At 47.3% G+C, this 12,750-nt stretch overlaps 1 protein-coding gene across 3 annotated transcripts in view; it reads left to right on the forward strand.

Annotated features, from left to right (window-relative positions):
• ING4 (inhibitor of growth family member 4) overlaps nucleotides 1-10,632 on the forward strand; it is a 64,469-nt gene extending 53,837 nt beyond the window's left edge. For 2 of the 3 annotated variants that reach the window (XM_078651542.1, XM_078651544.1), the window contains exons 5-8: nucleotides 1,248-1,356; nucleotides 7,913-8,057; nucleotides 8,321-8,382; nucleotides 9,123-10,632. In XM_078651542.1, the coding sequence (XP_078507668.1) occupies nucleotides 1,248-1,356; nucleotides 7,913-8,057; nucleotides 8,321-8,382; nucleotides 9,123-9,162 (356 nt within the window). In that variant the 3' untranslated portion in view covers nucleotides 9,163-10,632. The remainder of the gene's footprint in view (nucleotides 1-1,247; nucleotides 1,357-7,912; nucleotides 8,058-8,320; nucleotides 8,383-9,122) is intronic. The other variant, XM_078651543.1, reaches the window with a different exon arrangement.
• Nucleotides 10,633-12,750: the final 2,118 nt, after the last annotated feature.

The raw sequence follows: 12,750 nt of genomic DNA on the forward strand, positions 1-12,750 counted from the left end.
GGTGGCGGTCTCAATGGAGCAGTTGATGGTGCGCTGAAGCATGGGTGCAATGGGGTGTCTGTTAGTAGGAAGATTTAGGGCAGGCATGGGTAAGAGGGGGCTCCGGAGTGGATGCTCATCATGGTCTTGAGTGTGTCGTCTGTGGTGAGCGGGATCCAGTTGAGCAGGATCTGTTGGGGTGTGGCGTGGTTGGGTGTGGTGTGGTGGTTTCGAGCATTATGGGAGGGTCTAGAAAAGTTTGTGGGTCTCGTTCAGTGATGCGAGGTGGCTGGCGGTGTAGCGTCCAGTGTCGAGGGAGTGGAGGATGCTGGCGTCGTATCAGTGGAAGGTCTGAGGACCAGGGTCTGGTGTGCTGGGTGCGGTCCAGGCGCAGATAGAATGTATTTCTTTAGCCTTGTTCCCCCCCGGATGGGGGGAGAGATGTACACCCACAAGGTTGCAGGTGGACCGAGAAAAGGACCGCACATACAAGTGATGCCTCTGTGGTCTACATGGATAGGTCCATGGTCTATGGCCAGAGGATAATGAAGGCTGAAACCTGCTTTGCTTAACATTTTCCATGCCTAATCTGATTCTACCAAGACTTGCTCTGTGCTCCTCAAGAAGGAATGTACACTTCTAAGGAGTAATGCTGATGAAGGCACTTAAAGACTCTAAGCTCCCCAGTCTATGCAGTGCAGTCACACGAGTTGATGCAGCCTGCGCCCCTGTTTCGATAATGGGATACAATTGTTAGACTGCAGGCAGGCAGATACCTGCACCTCCCTTACGCCCTGCACGGTCCTCATACTTTGACTTTTACTGTCTGTGACACTTAGTCTTGAGGTATACACTACCTGTTCGAAGAAAGCTCCCTGCTCAACACAAGATATGTACCCCTACATTAGATACAGGCCATGGTCTGCGTCATCAGCCTATCTCCTTGCCCCTTGCACCACAAAATAGTCCATTAGCGGTGGGTTTCCCTCCACTCGGCTGAATTCGCCTTCTCCTAGGGCTGCATGAGATGATCAGGTGTCCATTTAGTCATCGGGACTATAGTGGGTTTTTTCTCCCCCATAAAACAGTGTGAATCATCCTTCTCATGGGAATTGCTGGCAAATGACGCAAAGTGTTTAGGAAGCCATATCCCTTGCTGTTCACGTTTGGTAATACCAGGGTGGCATAAAGAAGGAGGTAATGATTCTCCTTCATGTCCTTCACTCCCCCACTGCTGAATTGTTTTTTCGTTGTTATACCTCTCTCAGAAGGCCGGGCACAGAAAGAGAAAAAGGCGGCTAAGGCAAGGTCGAAGGTGAAGAACTCTGATGAGGAAACGGTCAAAAGCAGCCAGAAGAAATTGAAGCTCACACACACGTAAGTTTCAGTCAAGGGATGTGTGTTAAATGTATGCATAATGTGTCTATTCGTAAAATTATCATGCTTCCAAGTGGTTTGTCTTGGGATGATGATAGTGTATATTGACTGGAGATCCCTGCTTCTTTCTTCACATGCAACTGTTGCAGTCTCTAATAGACTCAGCAACACATTTTCCTCTTTATTTCTCACTTAGCCGCCTTACTGGAGGGCATGAGGCCAACTACTTAGGTATGGGATCTGTCAAGACAGATACAAGCTGTTACAATGAACCTCTAAGTTACCTGATGACTAAAGGGGATTGAAGTAGGGAAAACACAATTTATGTTGCCAATTCCACTGGTGGACCCAAAGACTGCAGTCTCTAGTCATGGTCTCCTGCATCAGTGTCTGGATTAGGAGGATGATGGTTTTGAGACAGACAGAGGAGGTTATTATCTCATATTCTCTTCTTGGGACCAGAGAAAATTCCCCTTAGGAGTGCCCTACATGGGTGTCAGTTTTATGAATGTGGCCTGCCATCACTGTGAAAAAGTCCAGTTAGAAAGCCAAACACCTGTCGAATTGTTCAGCCACTGCATTTGAACTGAAAGGGACAGTGTTCTTTATATAAATTGAATGCACATGTATTTGCTGAACAGAAGTGCAGTACATAGTATTGAAATTCACTGTTGGAAAGTTGTAGCAGTTAATGAGATTACTAGATGATTGTTCGTTTCACCCAACATACAGGGGTTGTTCATAATACACCCCATGGAATGCAGCAAGCTAAATAGACCATGGGGTGAAGTGGGAATAGTGAGTCTTCAAGATGCAGGAGGCAGGGAATTCGTGTTTTTTTCTGTAAAAGTCACTCTAGCTAATCTGAATTTATGTTGTGATGGTGCATAAAACAATAAAGATCGATTGGAGGAGAAATAATTGAATTTTGAGAAGGTGCATTGGACTGAACAGGTGCAAAGGTGATACTGGGCTTGTGACTGAAGGGGTCATATTGTGGGTGTAGAGTCAGATGGTCTTGGCGTCTAGTGTGACTATGGAAAACCTGATTAGGGTTTTGTTAGAAGGGGCGATCCCAGGGGGGACAGAGGTCGTTCTCCTGACCACCCCGTGACCCGCCTCTCCCAGGAACGCTGCCGAGCACAGGCGTGAGGCCCTACAGGGGAGGGCTTCTTATGTAGGATCGTACACGCTGAGATTCCACCACTCTATAAATGGACACCACACAGAGATTACTGAATGAAAGGTTCTTTATCAAGCAGTAGTTATGAGGTACTTTCAGGTCAAATAGTCAAATATTTACATTTAGGTCGAGGGTTCGTAAGTTCTTGGTTGCAGGGGTGTGGGAAGCGGGACAGTCACAGTATTGGGGCCAGTACGACGCGTATCCGGCGCACGGCTCTCAATCCTCGAGCCGGGGGATACGGGCTGTTGTAGGCATCGGTCGCACTGGTTGCTCCATTCACCCTCCTCGAGTTACGTTGTTTTGGTAGCGTCGTCGGTCCAGCCGGACCAGAGTACTCCTCGAGCCGCGACCAGGTCAGCAGGGCTCGGGCACGAGTGAACGGAGTGTCCTTCAGTTCTTGGGGAGCCGCGACCACGTCAGCAGGGCTCAAGCCGAGGCTGTTGCAGCGTCGTGAGGTTTCAAGGGAACCGCGACCAAGTCAGCAGGGCTCACGCCGAGGTTGTTAACGTTCGAGGGAGCCGCGACCGAGTCAGCAGGGCTCACAAAGGTTCCAAAGTTCGGGTAGCGATCTTTTCGTGAGATGGTGGAGCAGCGACCAGGTCAGCAGGGCTCTCTTCTTCCAGGATCCCTATGCCCGCTAGTTCCAGAGCGGCCCTGGTTATAGTCCTGTTCCCCTTTGAAATCCGAGCCCTCGCAGGCGAGTATCTGGTGCCCAGGGCTGATTGTCGGGGTTTCCTGCTATCCGGCCCTTTGATCTTTTGAAGATGGGTCCGGGGGTTTCCTAAACACCCAGCAGGGCATGAGGCCCGCTCTCGGGGAGGTCGGAGGGGCGATCGAAACCAGTCTTCAGGGGGAGGCCAGAGGTGTGATCGAAACTACTCCACCCTATCTCATTCAGAGGAAGCCCTCTACCCCCCAGCCGGGCATGGCACGTCTGGTGCCTGGGTTTCGCTGGGGCCGGGGTCATGCAGGGGGCCATGGAGTCCGGGATCTTAGGGAAGGGTGAGGGCTACCGGAGGCCTTCGGGGTTGATGCGGGTTGGGGACGTCCGGTACCGGGGAGATAGATGGCGGGATACGGGGATGGTCGTCCTATCGGTAGGGTCATTGAGGGAGCGGGGGCGGACAAAAGATGGGACGACCGGGGGTTTCTGCTGTACAGGGGCAACTATCGGGGTGCTGAGGGTTGGGGGGTACCACGCCACGAGGCCAGGTCTAACAGGTTTATGGAATTATTTGTGTAGCAGCAGCGCACTAATAACTGGTTTATCACTGATTTGTTACTCATGTGAGATGTTTCCATTTACTGTGCAGTACATTGTGCTTGCTCTGTTATGAATGAATGAATGAATGAATGAATGATTACGGGCTTATATAGCGCATGGCTACCCGGGGGCATCCCAGCGCTTTTAGACCAAGGACAAGTAATCACCGCTCAGCGAAACAGAAAGGTCTTCAATCGTTTCCTGAAGGCAAGATGGTTAGTTTCAAGCCGAATACATTCGGGGAGCTGATTCCAGAATTTAGCTGCATGAAATGAGAATCGTCGGCCACCCATGTGAGTACGTTTGATCCTAGGGACTGTCAGTAGGTTTTTAAGGTTGGATCTGAGAACTCGAGGAATCTGATGGTGAAGAAACATAGGGCGTAGGAGGGCCGGGCCATTATCAGTCGTTGACTTATGGACCATACACATGGCCTTAAACCAGACCCTTTCCTGCACCGGCAGCCAATGGAGTAGTCGCAGTGCCGCAGAGCTATGTCTAGGGACATCCATTAGCAGACGGGCCGCGCAGTTCTGGACAGACTGTAAAATTTTAATGGTGCCTAGCGGTGCACCCAGATAGACCGCGTTAACATAGTCCAGGCGGGATAAGATAAGTGACTGGACTAGGAGGCGTTTAACCTCAGGCGGTAGAAGCGCCAGAACCTTCCTTAAGAGTCTGAGCAAACCATAGTATGTGGCAGCCACCTTACGCGCCTGCACTCGAAAACCCAAAGTAGGATTGAGCCAGACCCCAAAACTCTTGATGTGATTCTTCGGGGTGGGAGGGGGGCCAAGACTCTCAGGCCACCCAGGGTCAAAGTTGATGGGTGCATTGTACCCTAGCATCATAACTTCCGTTTTTGAGCCGTTGAGCCTAAGGAAGGAGGCGTCCATCCAAGCAAGAACCTTGGTAAGGCAGGGGGACAGATTGTTTACTCCTGAATCGACCGCATCCACCCTAGAGAGGGAGACAACCAACTGCGTGTCATCGGCGTAGGTGACCAACTGAACTCCCCAGGGAAGAACCACGTCGGCCAACGGCCTCATGTAGATATTAAACATGGTGGGGCTCAACGAAGATCCCTGGGGAACGCCATAATGCAGGGGAAGCTGTTTCGACATTGCTTCTTCTTCGAACACTGTAAAGGTTCTATCAGAAAGAAAGGACTGCAACCATTTAAGAGTAGTCCCTGTGACTCCTACCTCCCTCAAGCGATGAATCATGAGCAGGTGATTTATCATGTCGAAGGCTGCGCTGAGGTCCAACAGGACCACAGCAGTGCAGCCTCCTGCATCCACAATTTTTCTCGCTTCCTCAGCTACGATAACCAAGGCAGTCTCTGTGCCCTGCCTACTTCTAAATCCCGTCTGGGTGGGATGCAAGGCTTCGTTGTTCTCAATAAACGATGATAATGCAGAATTTACATGTTTCTCAGCGATTTTACCAAGCTCAGGCAACAAAGATATGGGTCGGTAGTTTGACCAGTCTTCAGGGTCTAGACTGGATTTTTTCAAAAGTGCCTTGACTCTAGCCTGTTTCCACAGTGGCGGAACCAAACCCGCAACAAGGGAAGAGTTGATAACGTCCCTAATAACTGGGGAGACAGTCGCAGAGGCCTGTTTAAGGACAGATGGAGGAGCAGCATCTGAGGGGGAATCAGATTTAAGATTCCCAAGGCATCTTTCTACAGTGGCTAAGTCAAGCAGTGGAAAAGACTCAAGCACTGCAGGAAACGGGGGTGTTATCAAGGGTAGGGTGGAGTCGGTTGGGTGAAAGGCTGAGTAGATATTCGCCACCTTAGAGGCGAAGAAATTGGCCAGCTCATCGCAGCGTTTCTGGGGGTCCGATGATTCATTGGGAGGACATGGGGGGGTGACCAATGATTTAAAAATTTCCCTAGGGGAGTTGGCTGCAGCAGCAATCTTAGCTTGGTAATAGGAGGATTGTGCAATTTTTAATTGATTTTTGTATGTCCGTATTGCCAATCTGTAATCGTTTTTATTGTTGACAGAAACTTTTTTTCTCCATTTTCTTTCAGACCGCTTGCAGCTTTGTTTAAGCCTTTTTAATTTGATAGAGTACCATGGCATTTTATTAGAGCCAATAAGATTGCACACATCTGATTTGGGGAGGGTAAGATCCAATGAAGTCTCTATCCAGCTGTTGAAAGATGCGTTAGCGATGATGGGATTATCACACAAGGGAGGGGGGGTACTTATTCAGGGTGGCTACCCAGTCATCCAGAGAAAGTTTAGACCAGATCCGATTCAACTTCCTAGTTAATCTGACCGGATAATTTTGGTCAGGAGGCGACCACGTGAAAGATAGTAAAGCATGGTCTGACCATGGGACAAAGAGTGACTCTTCCCAACAGAGTTCTCTCTCTCAGGGACATTGCTATTCCAGTTTAGTAATATCATTTGAGGCAATGTCAGTTTAATAAAATGGTTTTCAGTGCAGTTTGATTCGGAGGGATTAGATTAGCATCACTACGCATGGGTCTATGGGGGTCCACCAAGAAGCAGTGAAGGGGCAACAAGTAACTCCTAACACGTCTCATAAGAGGGTCTATTGTGTTGACCTAGTATTAGTGAGGGGATCAAACCTAGGAAGTCTCAGTTATCTCAGTCAAGAGTTTATGTTGTCCATCCAGGAAGAATGAATGGAGTAGCCCAATTTCATAAAAGTGATTGAGGCATCCCTGATCCATATTGGTGCTGACGTGGTGGGCACAAATCACAACCATGCTCCAATCCTTAGGTCATTATCAGTTCAGCATATCAATAGTTGATCCCTCTTCCTTACCCTTTCATTCCTTTCTGCCATTTATAGAACTGGAACAAATTCCCGGATCCCCTGGCCCAAACAGCTCTGAGTCCTGCGCAGAGGATCAGACCTTCAATTATGTTGTGGTGATGTACCTTCAGTCCCTCAAACCTTTCTTTAAAGATCTAACATACCCATCGTCTGCCCAAATGGTACCTTTCACTTTAAAGGCAAAATGACAACTCAGAAGGCTGTAAGCAATCAGGATTCAGAGCAGCTCACACAACAAAATCTGCTCTTCTGAACTTGACAGTCCTAGTGCAAATGAACCCTTCGATTGCCTTCAGCACGCTTATCTGTGTGCTATCTGGCAAAGCTATGGATGATTCAATACGGCCAGTTTTATCTCTTTGAAGTCTTAAGATCAGTCACATCAAATGGCTTCCTTCTAATAGTGTGTATCATATTGTAGTCTTGCTGTAGAGGAACAACATGGACGCAGTTGATGCCAGTCACTTCTTGAAAAATGGCTCTGGCCTGGCCTTCCAGAGAATCTGTGTGAAGAAGAGTACTATTTAGAATTTTAAAAATCATATCTTATTAAAAAAATGTTTTTTTAGCCCAAGTGGACACAGTCCCCAGGCTACTGCAAAACCTGAATTAATCAAGACCAACCGAGACCTATCTGAAGCACCATACTTGTGCCAGAAAATAGGAAGCCTGATGACTTAAAACACAATGGTGGAAATGCTGCTCAGGTGTCAATTTCAGGAGCCTCTCTGATTGGCTGGTGTCCTACAACACAAAGTTTATATTGTCTTAAGTGACTGAGTTTGTTGTCACATCATAATCTCATGGTTCATACCCGGGGCCAGTAGGCATTTCCCATCATTCAGGTGCCTCTGTCTCTTGTATTGAAAGCTTGGCCCCAGACTGTAGTATTCTTTGTTACTTGCTTTTTGATTTGATTGCTTAGCAGATGGGCTTCTTTTTTTCTGTACATCTTGGACTTTGAATATGAGAACTAGACACCCTTTAAGGCCAGCAAGTAAACTGGGTGTGTGAGTACAGGGTAGGGAGATGTTTGCCAGAGGTTAAAATGCATATGATAAGAGAGTTAAGGTGAAATCCCGACTGACCTGGTTTGAAAAATAAAATGAGTCCTTCACAAGGGAATTGTGCGCAGTATAGTAGTAGATCGAGATGTGTACATGCTTTGCCAAGTACTCTGAAGTATTATTTATTTGTAATGTATGCTTCAGAAAACATGCCACAGACCTTGGCTGTGCTCAGCAATCTGACAAACTTTTCCCCTGACTTTTGTCTTTTGTTTTTAGGACTGAGTATTCAGCGCCATCTGTGAACTTTGGAAATGTACATCCTTCCGATGTTCTGGATATGCCAGTGGATCCAAACGAGCCCACATACTGCCTGTGCCACCAGGTGTCCTATGGAGAAATGATCGGCTGTGACAATCCAGACGTAAGTAGCGCCCCTTCCACTTTTTTTGCCTTCTTTTTTTCACTGCCTTATGTGAACATCACTTTTGAGGTAAACATCTTTCTATTTATCATATTCCCTTCATCCATAATATTGCAACTTTTCATTTTCTCCTTCCTTAACCGCCATATCCTTCCACCCTTCATGGTACCCATATTCTGTCTCACTTTACTCCATCCTTTTTCACATTCATTCAGTTTGTTGTCCCGCAACGGGATATCATTTGTATTTTCTTTTTCCTCCAGTGTTCCATTGAGTGGTTTCACTTCGCCTGTGTGGGGCTAACTACTAAACCCAGAGGGAAATGGTAAGTTTCTAGGTTTTGAAGAGGGAAGTGTTAAAATCTAGTGAAAGGTCCACTCATACAACTTTGTGTGTATGTGTACCATTTCTTGAATAGTTTTGGGCAGTGGTTCTTAACCTGTGATCTGGGGACCCCTGGGGGTCCGCGAACCCTACTCAGGGTGGCCTTGACTGATTAGAAAATTAAATAATAGTGACAGATTAATAAAGTGTATATAAATAAAAAAGCAAAATGTACAATTGAAAATGTAGTATCCTTAGAATGACTTATGAAAGCAAATGTATCAAATAGTATAAGTATGGAAGATGAGTGACCTCAATTGAATTTAGAAAAACTCCAATATTTCCGTTAAAATTAAAGTTTAGATTTCTTGGTATTTGTTTTTTAATTAAATAAAATATTCCATCATTTAAAAAAAATATTTCTTTGAATGCTAGTTTCTGTATTTTTATGTATTGTTTTGAGGTTCAAATTCTTGAATGCTGAGGCTGGGGTTCCCCAGCTTCCAGTAATTACTCAGTGCGGGTCCCCGTATTCCAATAATGCTTCATTGGGGGTCCCCTGGTTCCAGTAATTCAGTGGGGGGTATACAGAAGTCAAAAGGTTAAGAACCACTAGTAAATGGTGTTAAGTGTGTGTGTGTAGGACCTCGTTCTGAAATAGTGGAAAGTCGTACGTTGGGTCAGAGCTATGCGCAGTGGTTGTTCCAATTCTCTCTGGTGAAATATTTTCTTCTTTTTCAGGTTCTGTCCTCGGTGTTCTCAGGAGCGGAAAAAGAAATAGAACACTTTGAAGTAGCTGCTGCCGGTTGAACAAAACTCACCTATCACCGTCCCCTCTGCCTCCCTACTCTCCTTGGCCTGTGACCATCTCTGTTAGGCCCACCCTCTTTGGGGAGCATCTGCTGCTGTTGGGAGAGGAGAATTGTGAGGTAGAGGTAGATGGGGCTGCCTGGAGCGGCCCTGCGGTTCCCATAGCGTGTGTGAGCGAGAGAATGTGTTAAGAGTGAATGAGGAAAGCCCAGAGAATGTGGTGTCCACACTGACTCCAGGTGTGTGTATGGCCAAAGTGATTGTTTTGTCTATGGTGCTAGGAAGTATTTCACCCTTGTGATGAGAGCCTATCATAACTCTTCTATGGGCTGCAAATGCACACAATGAGATGGGACAGAGGAACCAGGGTAGCTGTGCCTGGTTCGTCTCTCTTAATGCCAGTGGGTAAGAAGGACGAGGTGCTCTTGCTAAAAAGAATATCTTGCAGTAACCTAGTATCGGGAATACAGACAGCGAGGGGGTGGCTCCAGCTGCTCAGGGGGTCAACAGGAAGAGGCTCCTAGTTAGGCTGGGGATCTACAATGCGTCAAGATGGAAAGTTGGGACATTGTTGGCCCGCTCTGAATCATTATCTTCAGGAGTTCAGACAGGATTAGGACCCAGCAATCCTTTTTTTATGGTAGATGTTGTAAACAGGGGTTTTCATTTGAAAATATGCTAAGACCTTTCACCATGAATGGTCTGTTGCTGTGTACAGTCCTTTGTAGACTAGTCGAATGTGCAGTGTCTCCTGGTGCGCAAAAAGACTTGGTCTCTGTTTGTTTGCTAACCTCTTTTCAAGAGACACCTCTGCAGATAAATGCTGCTGCTTCGTATTTGTGCCTCATCCTGTGACAGTGGTGCATGCTGTGGGCTTCTCCCTGGAGACTAACTCTTCCATTGAGAGCTTGCACTGCTTTTTGACACAATTTTGCTTCCGTTAGAGACAGCCTGTCTGGGTGCTACTGCTCTTCCAAGAGATAGCTTGTCCACTGCGCCCTTAAGCTTCCTGCAACACTAACATGCCCTCCCTTCGATAGTCTAATCCCTTGTAGACATTATGACTTTTGCAAGAGACTGGTCCTGTGTTCCCTTCCCCAGTTATCCCTTGGAGATGGGCTGTTTATCGTCGGGCATGCCTGCTCTCTCCACAGAGGGTTGATGCTGTGCAGATGCCCACATCCTTGCACGAGGTACTATTTGTCCCTTCGTAGAGGCGCCAGTTTTTGTCTCTCTGGTGTTTATTAGTTATTTCCTTGTACGTACATTTACTTCCTCGTTCCCAAGTCCTTCCATGAGAGGAGGGTGTAGTGTATCAGGTTTTCTGTTACATTCCCGACATCTGTTCAATTTTGTGTTTAAAGGGTCATATATTTCAATAAACATGGTTATTAAAAACAAAATGCCAAAAAATGAAATAAAAAGGAACGATGTTTAATGATTTTGTGCCTATTTCCTTTTCACTGTGTATATACCTGGTTTGGTATTGCTTGGTATCCCTCTAAGACGTGGAAGAAGGTGGGGAGGTTTTAGTGTGTATGTTTAGATTGGGCATGCTGCCACAGGGAATGCCTGGGTGAGTTGAGAAAGGTATTATTATATTTGAACCTTAAAGGGAACAGATTGTCAATGTGGAGAGGGGTATTTTCGGGGATACCCTAAGGCTGTGGTGCAAATGAATAGTTTTCTTAGATTCTTTTCCTAGATACAGATTGAAAAAAATGTAAGACAAAAGACACAGCTGCCCAAGAGAAATGGTGCAGTTCAACACCCAAGCACATAAAATCAAACTGACAAAAAGAAAGGTGAAGGAGTAACAAACTGAAAATGAACCTGCAACCACATGTACCTGCCCCCCCCCCCCCCACACACACATCAGTCAACCATAACAGGGTATATGGCTAAGGCTCAGGGCTTTGAGGGAAATACAGCATTTTGTACCTGAAGTGGCCCATATGGACTTGGCCAAGGTGCTAAAAAAAAAGAATAATACCTTACGGATCTAGTCACAGTGCAGCTCTCGGACAACTGAATTCAACAGCTTTCAATGGCTTTCCTTCCTGGATCACAACTACTACAACACTCCCTTTGTGAGAACGATACCTCTCCCAAGAGCTGTATTGAACTGTGCTGCTCAACATGATGCATATTGTGGTGTCCATTTTTTTGACGATGTTAAAGTACTTGTGCTGAGATTATAAAAAACGAGCACTGGCAAAGGTTGTAGGTCTCGTTTTTTAGCTCTCAGCCTGCGTAGGCTGCGTTTGTGCAGACTCGCCGGCGAGATTTTATGTTTTGGAGTATGGGGCTTAAACCCGTCTCTCTTCTCCATTGGCTGGCTTCCTAAACGGAGGCCAGCCATTGGAGAAGACGGGCGTCTCGTCCATTTAAGCCCCGTCTTTTTTGGATTCGGGGGTGTGTTTTTTAGTTTCTTTACTCCTCTTCCCATTGGCTGGAATTTTACATTCCAGTCAATGGGAAGAGGAGAGAAAGAAAAACACGCCCCCGAATCCGAAAAGGATGGTGCGTTTCTCCGAGGCATTTCTGCTTGACCTCGGAGAAAGATGGTGGTGTCATGGCGTGGTCCGCTTTCCAGCCGGAGCTCGCTTGTATCAATTGTACTTAATGCCTTATCTGGATTGATTCATTAAATGTGAGGTGTTGTAACATAGTAGTTTAGAACATAATTTATTTGCACTCGTTATAACGGCCATTGTTCGTCGAAGGCCGCCCCTCTCTCTCTCCCTACGGGTATCTGATTCGCATCGAGCTGCCTCCCCCGCTGCCGCCTCAACAACAGAGCGCTGCTGATGTGGAAGTACGCTGCTGGAATCTGGTTTGGTAAATTCTGCAGGGCATATAAAAATTGTGGCAAAGCTATCATTTCAAATATGGCCACTCTACCAGAAGGAGACAGTATTCCCAGGATCTAAAATCTTGTTTCATCTTAGTTGGGAGTTGAGGGAGGTTGAGAGACCATGTCCGGGCGGGTTCCACTTAGACATGCATGCCAAGATAATGGAAACTAAAACGTTTGATTGGAATCTGTGTCTGGCAGTCCATAGTTTTCGGACTGTGTCTGCGCCAGCTCCGCTACGTCACTTCCACCCGGCCGGGCCTCACTGTGGATCTGCGGCTCTGCTCGCGGGAGGAGAGCAGCCGCCACGGGCGGTAAATACAGGTAGGCGGCGAGAGTTGTGAGGCCTCTGCGGGGCACGACAGACCTGGGGCGGGCACGGGACTGGGAGGGACCAGCCCACGGGCAGTGTTGGGAGGTTCAAGCGCTCCGGTTCCGCCCAGGCCCCTCTTCCTTAAAGTCCACGGATAAGGTCCGCCGGGGGGGCCACTGTTGTTCTTCAGGCCTGTCCTGCCACTGAGTCGCCCCTGCTTAAGCTGGGCTCACCATGGCGATACCGGTAGCCAGGCACCGTGCTCTAGCAGGGGGAGGCGGGGAAGTTTGAGTACCAAGCACAGGACAGGGTTCGAGCTCTTTCTGGCAGTAGAGGCAGATCCAGGGGTCCGTGCAAACATCTATCTCAACCCCGGCGAGCGTATTGCA

This window comes from Lissotriton helveticus, chromosome 7 (genome assembly GCF_964261635.1).
Source record: "Lissotriton helveticus chromosome 7, aLisHel1.1, whole genome shotgun sequence".
Lineage (NCBI taxonomy): Eukaryota > Metazoa > Chordata > Amphibia > Caudata > Salamandridae > Lissotriton > Lissotriton helveticus.